Raw genomic sequence first — 17,213 nt, forward strand, 5'->3', positions numbered from 1 at the left:
ATAGCTGTAGTGTCGCGAAATTAAAAATAACGGTAAAAGCCCTTAATGGGCTCCCTATTAAATAATTGGAAAATAAGAATAGTTTAGAATACATAAAAGTATATTAACAAAAGTTCTATGCAAATACCAGTCATATTTCTGTTGCCTTTTATATTTTGATATTATTTACATTAAAGTTGAAATGTATAAATAAACAAGTTAATGTATTTCGAATTATTTAAATTAAAGCGTATTTAAATTTTTAATGAATAAGCTAAAGCAATAACTCAATTGTGTACTATAACATCCTCTTCCCCAAAGACCTAACGCAAATAATATTGATTTCAGTTGAAAGCCTAAATATAATTTATGCATTTGTTAAACAGCTTATTTAAATTGTAATTGATGCAGTTGAAGAGGACCGTGCTAAAGGACAGATCATGCAATTTCCAGATTTATGGAAAATTATCCATTCATCTTCGGTCAGAGTAGGACTTGCATCCGTTGAGTGAAATTGCTTCCCCACTCATTTGTAATCTTGTATAACAGAGAACGTCTACTAGTTAAGATGAATAGTTGCAAGATATAGCTAATACAGCATCTATGTATGGTGGCTAATCCTGGCCTAAATTCTAGGTGTCAAATCTTCATTTAATTTCATGAGCTAGAGTCCATTACGAAATAGCTTAAGAAATTGTAGTCCTTAATCATTTACATGTCTGACCTAATTTAAATTTGCATCTCAGTGAACGTGGATTCGAAGCGGAAAAGGAATTCGATGTTTAGATATCAGAAGGAAGCTTTTAAGAAACATTACAAATAATATGCAGTAATTATGTTAAAGTTATTCATTATATTATGCTTTACATTTTTTTTACAGTGAAAGAATATTAATTTTTTTGTAGGGAAGATAACGTGGCTAGATTTCATTTGGATAAATATTCCGAAGATTCTTGTTCACCTAATATGATTTATGACAATTATTAGAGAATTTCGGTACATGATTCACTAGATTCGTGTAATAAATTCATCATACTATAATTATTTTATCATAGCTTGAGTGAAAGCAGAAGATGGCTTCTTTATGAACTGTCTTATCATAAACTACCTCAGGAAATTTTAATTTTATGAGGTAGCTCATGAGGTAGTGTCCATTATGAAATAACTTAAGAAACTTTATCATCCTTAATTACTTATACATTTGGTTTTCCTTCCTGTTAACGTAACTTTAGAGGGGGAAAGTTATTACTGATTTAAGCATAGAAAAAATGCTTCAAAAAGTTTCTGAGAGCCCTACAGAAAAAATGACAAATGTACCCTACAACACATATTTATAAGACCCTTACAACATGAAGACACAGTAGAATGTAAAATTTATAATCTTTCACAAAATCAATGAACACCTGCATAATTTATATTTTTCAACAAAATATATTCACTTAGGGGCCGTTCAAAAAGTACGTACATCCCGAAGGGGGAGGGGATTTGCTATTATGTACGGTTTTGTACGATGGGGAGGGGGGGGAGGTATTATACAAAGTACGTACTTTATAAACATACACCAAATTTAAATTTTACTTTATCCTACACCCTCTTTAAGTAGATATTTAATTTTATTTAAAACATAATTATTTTAATTTTTATGAAAAAGGGGGGTAGACTAATAAAATGTACGTACTCTAAGGGGGGGGGAGTAAGACCTTATGTACGGTAATGTACGAAGGGGGGGAGGGGTTTAAAATTTCTCCATTTTTGTGTACGTACTTTTTGAACGGCCCCTTACCGGAAAAGACAATAAACCCTCAACTCCTCCATACCACTTGGAAGTGAATCCTGACCTGATTTACAATTTTCGGTCAACACTCTTTCTTTTAAATAAAGTGGTGTTTCTTTTTTCGTTTTTCATTTCAACTTTTCCCTTTTTTCATATTCAATTCAGTGTTTTATTACTTTTTCAAATCTGCCCAGTTTTTCTCATTCATGCCTGATTTATCTTGATAATGGGTGCCTTTTTTAAAGCTATCGAGACATGTGAACTTCTCACATTTCAGATAATAAAATTTCTCAAAATTCAAGAGCATTTCACTGATTTTTTATTTTTTATTTTTAAAAAAATACAATTTAGTCTTAAGTAATTTCTCTTAATTACACTTGTTATTCTATAAAAAATAAACAGCCACAAAATCAAGCTAATCAATAATCATTCTAACAATTAGCAACCATGCATGCTTAAGTTGTAACTTCAAAAGTAAAGCAACTACTAAATTTTATTGCCCGATTGATTAAGAAGCAATAAAATTCTCCGAAATCTTGTATTTATATCTCCTAAATAATTTTACCATTCAGCGAGAGTAGAACAATGACTAAAATTGATATTACTCCCTTTGTGACTTAGGGAATATCAGGCGAAAGAAAACCTCCAAAATTATCACTTTTCCAAGACAAGATTTATAGCAATTTTCACGCTCATTAAATCATTGCGAGTACTTTCCCAAAACTCGATGATCATACCTTATTTTCCAAAAAAAATATATAAAAATATAACTAGCTGTTAACTACTTCTACGCTTCCGTTGATGCACAAATAATGATGACAGTAGTTAGGCATAATTTTCTTTTTACTCTAGATGCGATAACAGATCAGTCTCATTTTCGCTAACTTATTATTATCATATGATCATTAACTTTTTTCCCCACCTACGTAGGAATTCACCACCAAACCTTGATGCATGATATGGATAAATGTAGAACCAAATATAACGAAGGTTATATCTACTGCTACCATAAAAACAATAAACTAAGTTTTTTTATCTGTCCGATATATCCAGTCAAAGCATAGCCTGGTTGATATAGTACCTTTTATTCAGGAGATAGTAATGAACTGTGAAATGTAATCATCATTAATTTCTATTAGTGATATTCATGATCATTTTCAATTTTCTCTTAAGAGTTAGGTAAATAAGTGCAAATAAAATATTTAAGCAAAATTAATTTAGTTTGAAAACTGACCTATACACATTTTACAAGTTCAAAATTATATATATATATATATATATATATATATATATATATATATATATATATATATATATATATATATATATATATATATATATATATATATATATATATATATATATATAATGTTACCGGCAAAGTATAAATTACATCTCCGACTCGTCAAAATGTCATTCAGAAACGACAAATTCAAAACGTCATCCGATTTGATATTAATTTATTCGTGGATATAATTACATTTATTCGATATTTTAATTCTTACTGACGATAGATTAAAAGAAACATCAGTGGAGTATCGGGTAAATATATACCGGACAATGGCACTTGACCTTAAAAAAATATCAGTGCACAGTATACCAGGCAGGTGTATACCGAACAATGGCACTTGACCTTAAAAAAAACCGGGCAGTGGCACTAGACCTGGTATATATTTTGGACATTTACCAAAGGGTTACTCATACTAGATCTAGTTAAGTGCCATTGCCCGGTATGCATTTGCCCGGTATGCATTTGCCCGGTATATCCTACACTGATGTTTTTTTTTTAGGTCAAGTGCCATTGTCCGGTGTACATTTGCCCGATACTCCAAACACTGGTGTTTCTTCCAATCTATAGTCAGTAAGTATTAAAATATCGAATAAATTAAATTATATCCACGAATAAATTAAAATGAAGTCGGATGCAATAAATATTTCAGACATTCACCAAAGCGACCATATGATTGTCAACATTCACCGTTGAAAATCAACAACCACCGATTTCGGTCATTCACAGTAACATGCACATCATTTACATAATAACCTCATCAGGACGTTTATTTCATACTTTGCATAAATAGCATTTGGCATTCTATAGAATGCCTAGGCATTTTATACAATGGCTAGGGAAAGTATGTAATACTTCTTACATTTCATACTTCGCCTAAAAACATCCGGCATTGTATACAATGCCGGCGTTTCATACTTTCCCGGTAACGTATATATCGATAGATAGAAAAATATAGCTATTTAATATTTATAATCATTATCTGACAATTAGTTAATAATTTGTTCACGTTTTTTAATAGCATGTCATTTTTTGTTGTCTTTATGATCTTTGAGAGAAAAAAAAAAACATGGTGGCAAAATTGTCTCGTATTCAATAAGTTGGACCAATACGCATGGCCCAATACAATTATGTCAACAATGAAAATTCGCATTGAAAAAAACTTGCTTTGACTAGTAAAAAAATTTTGATTTGAGTGGTAACTGAAACTAATCCCTATTCACCAAACAAAAATCATACTTTTGTCACAATTAAGCAGAAGCGGTAAAAAATTTAAATTTTTGGGAGGCTTTTAATTTTTTCACTGCTAACCTTTCAATTATTTGCTATGCATTGATGCATCAGTCTTATTATCATTGCTATACTATTGTTAACTTTATCACGAAATATCTAGCACAAATAAACAATTTAAAAATTTGAATTGTATTGACATACTTTAAATGTCAAAAGTTTGAGTTTAAAATGCCAAATTAGTCCCTCTACAGCTCATATAACCTTTAATTGGAAAGGACAATCTTTCTTTATGATATTATTTTATTCTAATTCTTTTGAATATTTGCCAAAGAAAAAAGTTGAAGAAATTCTCTAATTGGTATAGGTTATCTGATTTCAAACGAGTACTGGGTATCAAACTATTCATGTATGTTTTTCAATATTTGCAGCAAAACTAAAATATAAGTTAAGTTTTCAAGAACAGTCAAGTTAAACAAATACAACATTTACCTTAGAAAGAAAAATGAAAAAAGAGCATATTTAATCATATTTAATCATGAATTAAATTATGTAAATTAACTAAGGTAGGTCAAATTTGTGATAAATTAGTTATCTCTAAAATGGTTGAATAGTATTTAAGAACGGTGATTAAATGAAGATTTTTTAAGGGAAATTTTGTAGGATTTATAAATAAATAACTATAGTAAGATGAATTTATTTAACACATCTTAAAAAAAAGTACACATCTTTTTGCTAAAATCTTTTTCCAAATTTTTTTTAAATACTTGCCTACGTAGTCAAATAATTAAGTGATTAATAATCAGAGAAATATTACTCAATTATAAGAAAAATTTGGAAAATATCAAATATAATCTTACATTTTATGTCGCACATAAACCGTAAGGGAAATAAATATTGTTAAAAAAAACTAGTCTTTGAAAAACCAGAATAACATTTTATACATTTGTAAATAAATGTTCAGTGGAACTTGAGTAAAGGAAATGTATCTTTTTGAAGTTGATACCCCCAATAGTATAAGGATATATTCGACTATTTTTGAATTCAAAAAACGGGTTTAGAATGGTTTATATAACTATAATATAGTTTTCAGATTTTTTTTCTGAGTTTCAACGATATAACTAATCATCTATTTGGTATTCAAATGGATAAGTTATTGCTGAATATTTTTAACATTCCCACCATCCACTGTGTGCATGTACACACCAATCATTTTTATTTCCTCAAGTCTTATGAAAGACATCAAAGTATATGTATTTTTTGACGGTTTCGTGAAATTTATATTTATAAAAAAATTAAAGAAAATATTATTTCAAAGTTTTGTATTTTCTTATATTGGCAAAAAGAGCTTCATTTATGTTTAGAAAATATTTAAATCTACTAAAAACTTATTATAATTTCGATAAGTTTATATGCAATGCTTTTATGTCATAAAGTAAAAATTTAGAAAAAGAGAAATTTTCATTGATTGTATTTTTAATGATAATATGATTTTTTTTGATTTCTTCTAACATAGTTTTTGTAATGTTTTCCCTCATTTCTCACAACAATTTAGTTAAATTGATTAAACATCCATTAATTATTGATTAAACATGCATTAAATGAAGTTAAGATTTAACTACCTCTTTTAGAGCTGTTATTCAACCGATTTTGCTCGAATTTTGTATTTTTCATGTAAAACTACGTATTTTAAAATGACGTAAAAACTTTTTTACTTGCTAAATTTTTTCGATTATTATTAAATAAAATAATTGAAAATGATAAATGCATACAAAAATTTATATTTTACATGGGATTATTTTTGGATTAGATTTTCAAGATATGGCGAAATACGCAAAAAGTAAAATTAACATTGAGGGATCCAAATTTTGGATCGTTCTACAGACCAAACTATGTGAACCATATTTTCCATTTGCGGTTACCCCCTATATTTTGGGGGTCAGAAATCCAAATCCATTCAAAAAAGATATGTTTATTCAGAGAAAGTATGTTTTTGTGCCTGATTTCGTAACTTAAAATATCGTCTGCTCTAATTAATTACCATATTTGAGGTCAACCCCTCGAACCATTAAGAATGAGTCTTAGGAAGTGAAAATTCGATTATTTGATCAAAAGTTTGTTAGGGTGGTCCATTTTTTTTTCTTCCTCTTCTTCTTTGCGCACTGTTCATTTGTCTATTTTTAGATTTCCAGATTTGAATTTTCCTTTATTATTGCTTAAACTGATAATAAATTTGGATAATTCTAAAAAATACTTTTGATTTGAATCACAAAAAATGAAGGTATTATTTGAATTCAAAATTCAGAAAATATGTAATACTTAAATTGTTTTTAAAAAAATACTGATTTCAGACTAGTTTTGGTATAATTTCGACAAAAAAAGAACAATTAACATTTTAGCGTAATGTTAGCTGTATATTTGCTGATGTAATTGGATATTTAACATATTCGAATGATACTGACAAGAAAATATTCAGCATCATATTATTCGTTAAAATTAAATAATGATTATGAATCATGAGTAGATTTCCCTTTCAATCTACTTTCTATATACGGTTGAGTTGAGTTACACCTTCTAGAAAGGAGAAGGCCTTCGCACGCATTACTTATCTAGTCCGAAGGAATGAAAATAACTGCGCAGTAAGGCCAATGGGAAATAAATTACTCAGTTGTACTAAAAAATTGCGTATTGAGGCAAATGCCTCTAAAAATTTTAGTTTGAAGCGATATTTGAACCAAAAGTCTCCTTGTCATCTGAGCCGGTTTATAAATTGTTTACTTATTGAATTGAATACTAAAACACGTTAATTTGCTTATAAATTCACTATTCATCCCCTGTGACGAAATAAACTAAAAATAATTATTCGTGTCATTATATAAACTTTGATGTTTGAATTATTTTATTTTGATTTAATGTGCTATTAAAAAGATAATTTTAATAATGATTAATAAATATAAACAAATCTAATAATGACTAATAAATATTAACGACTTATAAAATATATTTGGTGATGATATAGAACAAACCTCTACAAAAGCCAGCTTAGGACGATACTTAAACAAGAAGTTTCTTTGTCTTCTGAGTCAGGTTCAAAATTATTTAGCTAATGAGTTGAATACTAAAAAGCACTAATTTGCATATGAACTCACTTCCCATCACCTGTGACGAGATAAACTAAAAATAATTACTCTTGGCATAGATAAAAATATTGATATTTTAACTATTTTTATTCTGAATTAATATTCTATTAAATAGATAACTTTAATTAGCCGGAAAAAATTTTTGCAATTTGTTGAAAAAGTTGGGTTATGTTTATGCAATGGAACAATGCATAACTAATAACGTTTCGTATTTTTTTTGAAGTTAACTTTTTTATACATGACACTTTTTAATAAACTATTTTTTTTTTTTTTGTCTTTACTAAGCAAAAAAAAAACATTAGCTGTTTCGTTGCCACTAAAAATAAGACAGCCATAATAAGAAAAAAATTATTCTTCAAGGGAAGATTAATATTGATTCTTTAGCATACTGACCTTGCCCGGATCGTTTAAACAGATTTTAAAGCAGCATAAGAAATGAGCCAATGACGATAGTTCTTGCAAGAAAAGCATCGTTAAGGATGGAAAGAAAAATCGTTCAACGCCACTTTTTGCTCTTTAAGCAACCCCCTGCTAAAAATAGTAAAGTTAAAAAAACTAAAGTTAAAAAACTAAAGATAAAAAAAGCTGTTAGATGTTTGAAAATTTTCAAGTTAAGACTTTAAGCAAACATTGGAAATTGCAAGCCTGATAATTTTATGATTAAGAGGAATGTTTAGGTGATCTAAAAATCTATCATAACAAATAGTCAACTTTATAAGCGGATATTTATTTTAGAAAATGATATAAAAATTAATAGTTCATTTTCCCTTCTCTATAGGACTTTTATTTTAATAACTTAAATATACTTAGTTATATTCTATGGTTGTTAATTGTTAAACACGAAAAATATGTAATGGTGCGATAAAATTCGTGAATGTGTTTTGATAATTTTATTTACTCAATTTTAATATTGAAAACCAAAATTTTAGATGATTTTGGAGAAAATTGGAAATACTAATGAATAAACTAATTAATGATAGTCAACTGATGAATTCTGTTTTTATGAGAGAAAACAATGTAAAAGTAAATGGTAATTTCATCGTGAAATTTTTCCTTCCGTAATAAGTTAGATATCCATGAGTCTGGTGTGCTCTTTGTCTTTTGTTTTAAGAATAGCTTTATAAATTTTGCCTAATATCCACTATTAAGATTTTGAACATGGCATAATTTGCGATCTTCATTTTGAGTGCGTAAATAGTTTGTTTTTTTCTTGAGTTTGTGTTGTTTAGTTGCAGTCCATTTCTATGTCTAAACCTCATCTAACGTATGATCACTATTAAGCATTCACTAACAAATTTAAAATTATCAATATTGTAATAAGACAAAAAACGTTGTATCCTAAACTTGTCGCAGGAAATTTTTAGTTAAGAAAAGCTGTGCAGGAAAAGGTGATACCGAAGGCTAACATGGAAAAACTCTAAGAAAACAATGCAAAACTCTGTAGTAGCTCCATTGTGAGTCTTTCCATTGTAATCCAAGGGAGGTTTTCTTTCTTTTGTGAAAAAAGGATTAACGACTCTAAAAGGTTCTTTATACAGTTCTTTTTTTTTATTACTTTTGATTCATCTTCTCTATTTTGTTTTAGAGTAAGACATTGTGTATCTCTTGATGCTGAATGCGCAGAAAGTTAGCTTCTTTTAGCTGGAAGTATGAGCAGTATACATAATTTATAATGGCATAATTTGCGATCTTCATTTTGAGTAAGAAAATAGTTTGCTTTTCTTTGAGTTTGAGCAGTTTAGTTGCATTCAATTCCTATGTCTAAACCTCAGATAGCGAATGATTACTATTAGGCACTCGCTGTCAAATTTAAAATTATTAATATTGTAATAAGATAGAACATGGTGCAGCCCAAACTTGATGAAACCAATTTTAGCCAAATTTCAGTCAAGAAAAGTTTTTCAGGAAAAGGTGATATCAAAGGTATCACCTTTTCTTGCAAAACTTTTCATGAAGAATCAAAATAACGACATTGACCCAACGGGGATCACGACATTGAAGCAAAATAACAGTGAAAAACTCTAAGAAAACAGTGCAAAACTCTATAGTAATTCCATTGTGTACCTTTCCATAATAATCCTCGGGAAGTTTCTTTTGTGAAAAAAGGATTTATGACTCTGAAAGGTTCTTTATATAATTATTTTTCAAAACTAATTGTGGTTTGTCATCTCTAATTTATTTTAGAGCAAGACATAGTGTATTTCTTTATGTTGAACACACAGAAAGTTAGCACTTCTTAACTGCTAGTATGAGCAGTATACTGCATTGCAATTGAAAAATCAACGTACGCGACAAAAAATTCAAAATTGAGATTTTTATATGTTTGGCATCTTTGTATGTTAAACTACGAACTGCAAAAAGAAAAAATAAATAATATTAAAAAATAAATTCTGTTTTATCAGTTTTTTGACATTTTATTTTAGCGTACATATCAGTGGCTATAGAAAGGAAATAGTTGTCACTTGTTTCTCGGAATCAACTGAGAAGCACTTACGTTGTTTTTTCAATTGCACGATAGTATAGCCGTATTCAATTACAAGGCTTAAGCCTCAGCGAAATAATGCTCTTATACTATAATATTTTATAAGCAGGAATATTGTAGTTCGATCAAAACGTTTAAGATTCAAATTCCCTCAGGAGCAATTTTTAGTCAACACAAGTAGTAGAGGAAAGAGTTATACCAAACACAACCACTTAAATAAAATTGTGTGGAAAGAAATGTGTATTTATTTTCCTCCAAAATTGATAAGGATATAAAAAAAATATATGTCAATTGTCTGGATTATAGTTCTCAACTCATAATTCAATTTCTCTTTGAGCTTAATCGATTCATTTATATTTGCATTTGATCTTTTTGCATTCTGCATCCTTTCCAAACAATAAAATCTGAACCAAATATTTTTCATTTCAATTTTTAGAACTACGCAAGCATTTAAAAAATTTAAGTAACTATTCAAGCATTTTTGTAGTAATTTATAAAAAAAAACATAATATTTTGATTAAAAAAATAAATGAATCATTAAGCTCAAAAGCGAGTTAAGTAATTATAAAATAGTTGAAAATAAAACCCTTATTTATTATTAATATTATTATTAATATTATATCATACAAAGGAAATTTAACTCCTGATAACTTGCCAATTTTTTTTAAATTTTAAATTTCTAAACAAACAGGAAAACAAATATATTCAATTTTCAGTTTTTCGTAACCTCGTAAAAATGAAAGTCTTTTCTATTCTCAAAGCTTTTTTTTAACTTTTGAATAACAAATACCTGATAAAATTTACAATGAGCTACTAAACAATTGCTAAAATATCCTAAATTCCAAATTTTGTAATCATTTCCGAAGATTGTATTCCAAATTCAATTGGAGAACCCAACATTGAAGCAATACAGAAAACAAGTTTAGAAAGTCGCTATTACATATTATATGAAGGATCTAAATTATGGTCTAAAAAAATCCTTTAGTTCAAAATGAAAAGAGTTATTATATCAAAGAGGAAAAATAAAAATGTATATTAGGGGGACCAGAAAGTAATGTCGTTTCGGCGCATTAAATATTCGTTAGTCTTGAAAACCAATTAATTTTTTTCGGCCCATTTCGATTCATTTTCAATCCGACATTGAAAGGTTATTGTTAATGAGGGTGAAAACATTATTAATTAAAAATAAATTCTTCACAACATATATAAAATGCATCGAAAGGACATTACTTTCCGGTCCAAATAATTTTTATAACTGACATTACATCATATAAACATAAGTAGTAGGGTTTTAGGGCTTCTGCGCCAGGGGTCCGGGGGTCCCGCGGATGTACTCTTGAAGGGGGTTGGGGGGATCCATGTAGGGGGCGTGGTCGAATGCGGGATCCGGGGGATTTTCGGGGATCCCGCGGGTGCACTCTTGAAGGGGGTTGGGGTGATCCATCAAATGTGACAGCTACTATAGTTGAGGGTGTTTTTTATTTTTTTTATTTAATTTTTTAATCTTTATTTTGTAACGAAATATTTTTAATTATTATTTCTTAATTTAATTTTTAATAATTACTTTTTAAATTATTTTTTATATAATTATTTCAATTATTGTTTTTAATCTTTATTTTTAATTCTTGTTTTTAATTAGTTGTTTTGTTGCTTTACAAGCCTCTTCGTCATACATGCATGTTATAACAGGTAGATTCAAGATAAATCAAGAATAATCTTGCATTATTCAGCAATGTTTTTCTCCGCAAGAGGCGCTGCATTTTTATTTAGTTTCAAAATTTACCGCTAGAGGCTCTGTGATCAACCAATCAGAAAGGAGTATTTCAATGACATCACTACTTTTTCAACCAATGAGCGCATGAATTTCAAGAACCAATCAGAAATGAGAGAAAATAGTATAAAAGTATATGTTCTTATACAAATCGTCATTTATAATTTGGTTTCTGCCTTAGTGCCTTTTAAATATTCGTAACGAAGGAATGGCTAACATGAAGCGAAAAGCTGATCATAGCGAAGTAAGTATCTTTTATTTTTATTTTTTTTTATAATATGCATATATTTCTGTAGTATTTTATAATCTAATAAATGTTTTTGATTTTTTTTTTAGAACAATCAAGGATCTTTCCACGAAAGCAGTATTCCTTCCAATATGTTTATTTTAGTAGAAGATGTCTTTATTTCCACTACTATTTACCGTGATCGAATTCTGGTTAATGTGAGACGATATAAGAAACATGGAGAAAAGTACTATCCATCGAAAGAAGGAATTACTCTAACGCCTTACCAGTTCATCCATTTGGTGAACAGTTCATTTTTGAGAGAAAAGTCAACTGAAAAGAAAAAAGACCACCCCCTTTATGAATATTTCATCAACTTACCATACCTCATCGATCCAGTGACTGTCTATTCTAATACAAGTGTTGGCATTCAAGACAAAGATAAATTTCAAAATATTGTATGCATTGAATTTGGTGAAACCATCCTGCTCAAAAAAGTCTCTACTTGTCGAAAGGGTAACACCTACACAACTAGCATAACCCTGAATGATGAGCAATGGGAAAAAATATTCTCAATTCGGGAATTTTTGATGGACAATTTATATTATTTAAAATACAGTAATTTGGACTTTAAAAAGATGTTTGAAGAAATTTTAAAGCACCCTGTACCAGTGACAGCACCAGAAGACGAAGGAACTATCGTTGAAACTTTAAGACACCTCTTACGGACTGAAATATACATGTTACTCGCTCAACACAAAGACTTAATGAATCCTATGGAAGTAAGTCATTTAGAACTTTCAACCAACACGCGAGCAATGTTTTCTGAAGCTGCCATGAACTTTAAACCTAATGAAATTGTTAAAAAATTTTATAATACTGTTAAAAACAAAACGCTTCATCCTGTCACACAAAATAATTTATTAAACTTTGTAACTGCTCATTTCCTAGAATCAATTGATCTTGTTGAAATACTTCAAACAGCCAGAAATGATTTTTGTACTAGTTCAGATTAAATAAATATGTTATTATTTTCCAAATTATATAACAATATGTTATTATTTTCCAGATTAAATAAATATTCATTCACTATTTTTCACTATAAATGGAACCAACCCTAATAATATTCTTCATTTATACTTTGCATTTCATACTGTTAACATGGAATCCTTTTATAAAGATCCCAAACATCCAGCTAGTTTTGGGGGTGCGGATGCAATACATGGTGCGCTCAAAGGAAAAGAGAATGCAAATACCGTTAAGAAGTGGCTCTCTTTTAAAGATTCTTATACACTGCATAAACCTGTTAGACGCAAATTTCAACGGAATCGTGTTTTGATGAGTGATATGAACAGGCAATTTCAAGTCGATTTAGTCGACATGCAATCTCTTTCTAAATTCAATAAAGGGTATAAATACTTATTAACGTGCATTGACGTTTTCGCAAAGTATGCTTGGGCCATACCGCTAAAAGATAAAACGGGAAAAAATGTAAAAGTAGCCTTAGAATCTATTTTTAAGGAACGAAAGCCTGAATTACTTCAATCGGATGATGGAACAGAGTTCAAAAATAAAACAGTTCAACATTATTTGAAAAGCATGCAGATTAAATTTTTTACAACAAATAATTCTACGAAATCAAGTATTGTGGAAAGATTTAATAGAACATTGAAAACAAAAATGTGGAAATATTTCACAGAATTCAATACTAAAAATTACATCGATGTGATTGATCAATTAATATGGAGTTACAATCACACTCGACATAGCAGTATTAAAATGGAACCAGCTTCCGTTAATAAAAGCAATACCAGTGAGGTCTTGGAAAATTTGTATGGAGATTTGAAGACATTAAAACGCAATCCACCTGTTTTTAAATTAGGAGATACAGTACGAATCAGCAGACTGAAAGGTCATTTTGAAAAAGGATACGAACACAACTGGAGTCGGGAAATATTCACTATTCATGAAATTATTCCTCGAATTCCTGTTGTTTATAGATTAAAAGACTTACAAGGTGAAGAGATCAAAGGTACTTTTTATAAAGAAGAATTGCAAAAGGTAGTAGACTCTGGCTTCTATCCGGTAGAAAAAGTGATCAAAAAGAGAAGGAAGGGAGGAAGCACAGAATATTTCGTGAAATTTTTAGGCTATCCTGAAAAGTTTAATGCCTGGGTGAGTGATATTCAAAAAGTATAAATAGTGAAACTTAACCTCTGAAGGCTCATTCTCGAAAATGTCTTTCTACGTGACGTTACCTTCTGATAGCTCCATGCAGTTTTTTCCTAACAACAAAATCTCTCATTTTAAGACGCAGTTACCGATACCAGTTAATCTAAACGGTGAATGGGAAGTAGGCCTATCTGAAATCATCTATCCCCATTCTTGGCTGAACGTAAATGAAAGTAACAATTATTTTCAATACAAGATAAGTAATGGTAATATCGTATCGACTGTAAAGCAAACAATTGATGTGGGGTGTTATGAATCAATGTTCGATATTGTATCAGCTATACAACTTGCTTTACCTAAAAATCCTAGCCGGTTTACAATAAGTTACAATAAAGCTACGAAACGAGTAAAAATTAACGTCGTTCAAGGTTGCAGTCTTTATTTAGAAAAGCTAGCTGAATTGTTAGGATTTCGACGCGATGCAGTGATTACGGGTAACCAGAAAAGCGAATTTGTGGCTGACGCGTGGTCTAATTTTTCAGTTTTCTATGTGTACACAGATCTTATTTCACCCCAAATTGTCGGAGATACACAAGCTCCTCTACTGCGGATGGTTCGAATAAAAGGACATGACGGTGAAACAATCAGTCAGTATTATGATAGACCTCAATACTTACCTTTGATGAGGCACTCCTTTCAAACTATTCAAATGGAGCTTAGATTGAATTCAGGTAATTTCGTACCTTTTGAAAGTGGTAAAGTGATCATAGTTTTACATTTCCGCATGAAGCAAATACTATAAATAGTACGATGCGTTTTTGAAACATTCATTTGAAGAGAAGACGTCAAGATGAGTGTACCGTACGTTTGTTGTACTAAAAAATTCGAAGAACATTATGCGAGTCAAATTGGCTCGGGTTTGTCCTATTATAAAGGTATTAATTTCCAAAAAGGCTATGGACTTGGCGGTATATTTCGTCGATTATTTCGAGCAGCACTACCCTTTTTAGTAAAAGGTGGTAAAACTATTGGAAAAGAAGTTTTAAAAACTGGAACCCGTGTTGCATCTGATGTATTATCTGGCGAAAATTTGGAAGAAGCTGTAAAAACAAGAGCGAAAGAGAGTGGAAAAAATTTAGCTCGAAAAGCTATTGATAAAGTACAATCGATGGTGGGAAAAGGACAGTATAAAAGGAAGCGTAAGAAGCAGAAAAGAATCATTTCATCAAAAGCTCGCAAAGTGAGTGGACGTGATATTTTTGATCCATAATGGCATTTTTATTGAAAGATTCTCCCGAATGTGTGAAATCTGAATTGGAGTTGTTTAACTTACCTAGTACTCAAACTGTTATTCAAGATGGTCAGTGGATACAGTTTCATCCTCTTTCTAATGTGTTTGATAATGCACCTGTAGAGTTTCACGTTTCAGGAAGTGCTGAAGATTACATAGATCTCAGCCAAACTCAATTGTATGTGAAAGCGAAAATTGTAAAAAGTGATAATACTCTCATCACTAAAGATGATACTATTGGACCTGTGAATTTATTTCTTCATTCGTTATTTTCTCAAGTTGATATTTCATTGAATGATCGTATTGTATCCAATTCAAGTAATACTTATCCTTATCGAGCCTACATAGAAACTCTCCTCAACCATGGATACGATAGCAAAACTTCTCAATTAACAGCTGAATTATTTTACAAAGATTCTGATGATGGCTTAAAGAAAAGAACTGCTTTTATCAAAGAAAGTGCTACAGTGGATATGATTGGATGTATACATTCCGATTTATTTCACCAAGAGCGTCTGTTACTCAATTTGGTGGATGTGAAAATAAAATTGATACGAAGTAAGCCAGAATTTTGTTTACAAGGATCTGAAGGATTTAAAGTAGTATTAGATCATGTGTCTTTGTTTATCCGAAAAGTTCGTGTGAATCCAGGAGTGTTACTTGGTCATGCTAAAGCACTCGAGAAAACAAGTGCAAAATACCCCATTAATCGAGTGCAATGCAAAGTGTATTCGATTCCTAAGGGAAGTATGTCTTTTATCCAAGATAACGTATTTTCAGGTCCTATGCCGAAAAAAGTTATTATTGGTTGTGTAGATAATGAAGCTTTTCATGGAACATTTTCGAAATCTCCCTATGATTTTAAACACTTTGATTTAAATTTTATTGGAGTGTATGTAGATGGACAACCTGTACCTCATAATCCATTGGAACTAGATTTTGCAAAAAATCAATACATTCGTGCCTATCAAACTCTATTTGTGGGTACGGAACGAATGGGCCAAGATAAAGGAATATTTATTTCGAGAGAAGAATACGTGAAAGGAAATACTTTGTTCGGATTTGATCTCTCCCCCGATTTATGTTCTGGAGAGCATTTAAATCTAATCAAACACAGCAACTTACGATTAGAACTAAAATTCAGCAAATCATTAGAGCAGACTGTGTGTGTAATCATTTTTGCCGAATTTGAAAATTTAATAGAAATTAACAAGTCAAGAAATATTTTGTACGATTTCGGAAATTAAAGAATGGATGGATTACAATTATTTCACATTTTATCTCGAGAGAAGATAACATCGCCTTACTTTCAAGGAGTATATTCAAGAGATAAGATTCCTAATCTACAAGAAAATACATGTGCTATCATGAATGCAGATGACTCATCCCGACCAGGATCTCACTGGCTTGCATTATTCGTGAATGATAAAAAGGAATTAGAATTTTATGACTCGTATGGAAGACCTCCCGAATTTTATAATATGAATACCTCTTCCTATTCAAATGTACGATGGAATTCCAAAGTTTTTCAATCACCTACGTCCAATGTATGCGGACAATATTGTATTTACTTTTTATTCAAGCGATGTCAAGATTATTCTATGTATTATATTTTAAATCGATTGTATATCAATGATTTTCTGATGTTTCAATTTGTAAAGAAACGATATGGTTTAAGATTTGTTTTTAAAAAATAAAAAGAAATTAAACTAAATAATTTGTGTCTTTCTTGTTTCTATTATGAAAATTTATACAACATTTCTAGAAAATTTTATATTTCGGAATTTTATTTAAATGAGAAAACTTTAACGAAGTTTTTATTTTTAAAATGTTTCTGCACAATTTTTTTTTATAAATTTA

At 29.9% G+C, this 17,213-nt stretch overlaps 2 protein-coding genes across 2 annotated transcripts; both read left to right on the forward strand.

Moving 5' to 3' along the window:
- The first annotated feature begins 11,254 nt into the window (after window positions 1-11,254).
- Window positions 11,255-13,984, forward strand: LOC147800978 (uncharacterized). Its single transcript, XM_087155821.1, has 2 exons — window positions 11,255-11,908; window positions 12,001-13,984. Exons 1-2 carry the CDS (start codon window positions 11,873-11,875, stop codon window positions 12,904-12,906), a joined length of 942 nt encoding a protein of 313 aa, XP_087011947.1. The 5' UTR covers window positions 11,255-11,872; the 3' UTR covers window positions 12,907-13,984.
- LOC147800979 (uncharacterized) lies at window positions 13,571-14,089 on the forward strand. The gene has a single exon (XM_087155708.1). The coding sequence runs from the start codon at window positions 13,571-13,573 to the stop codon at window positions 14,087-14,089; it is 519 nt and encodes a 172-aa protein (XP_087011834.1).
- Window positions 14,090-17,213: the final 3,124 nt, after the last annotated feature.

The sequence above is a fragment of the Parasteatoda tepidariorum genome, chromosome 12, assembly GCF_982258835.1.
Source record: "Parasteatoda tepidariorum strain Cologne lab strain chromosome 12, Ptep-v5.0, whole genome shotgun sequence".
Taxonomy (NCBI): domain Eukaryota; kingdom Metazoa; phylum Arthropoda; class Arachnida; order Araneae; family Theridiidae; genus Parasteatoda; species Parasteatoda tepidariorum.

What these genes read in the sequence shown, in the direction of transcription:
- LOC147800978 (XM_087155821.1), top strand. Translation starts at nt 11,873, where the DNA reads ATGGCTAACATGAAGCGAAAAGCTGATCATAGCGAA. An exon ending in GAAAAGCTGATCATAGCGAA is followed by an intron (nt 11,909 to 12,000) that starts GTAAGTATCTTT and finishes TTTTTTTTTTAG; the next exon opens with AACAATCAAGGATCTTTCCA.
- LOC147800979 (XM_087155708.1), top strand. Translation starts at nt 13,571, where the DNA reads ATGTGGAAATATTTCACAGAATTCAATACTAAAAATTACATCGATGTG.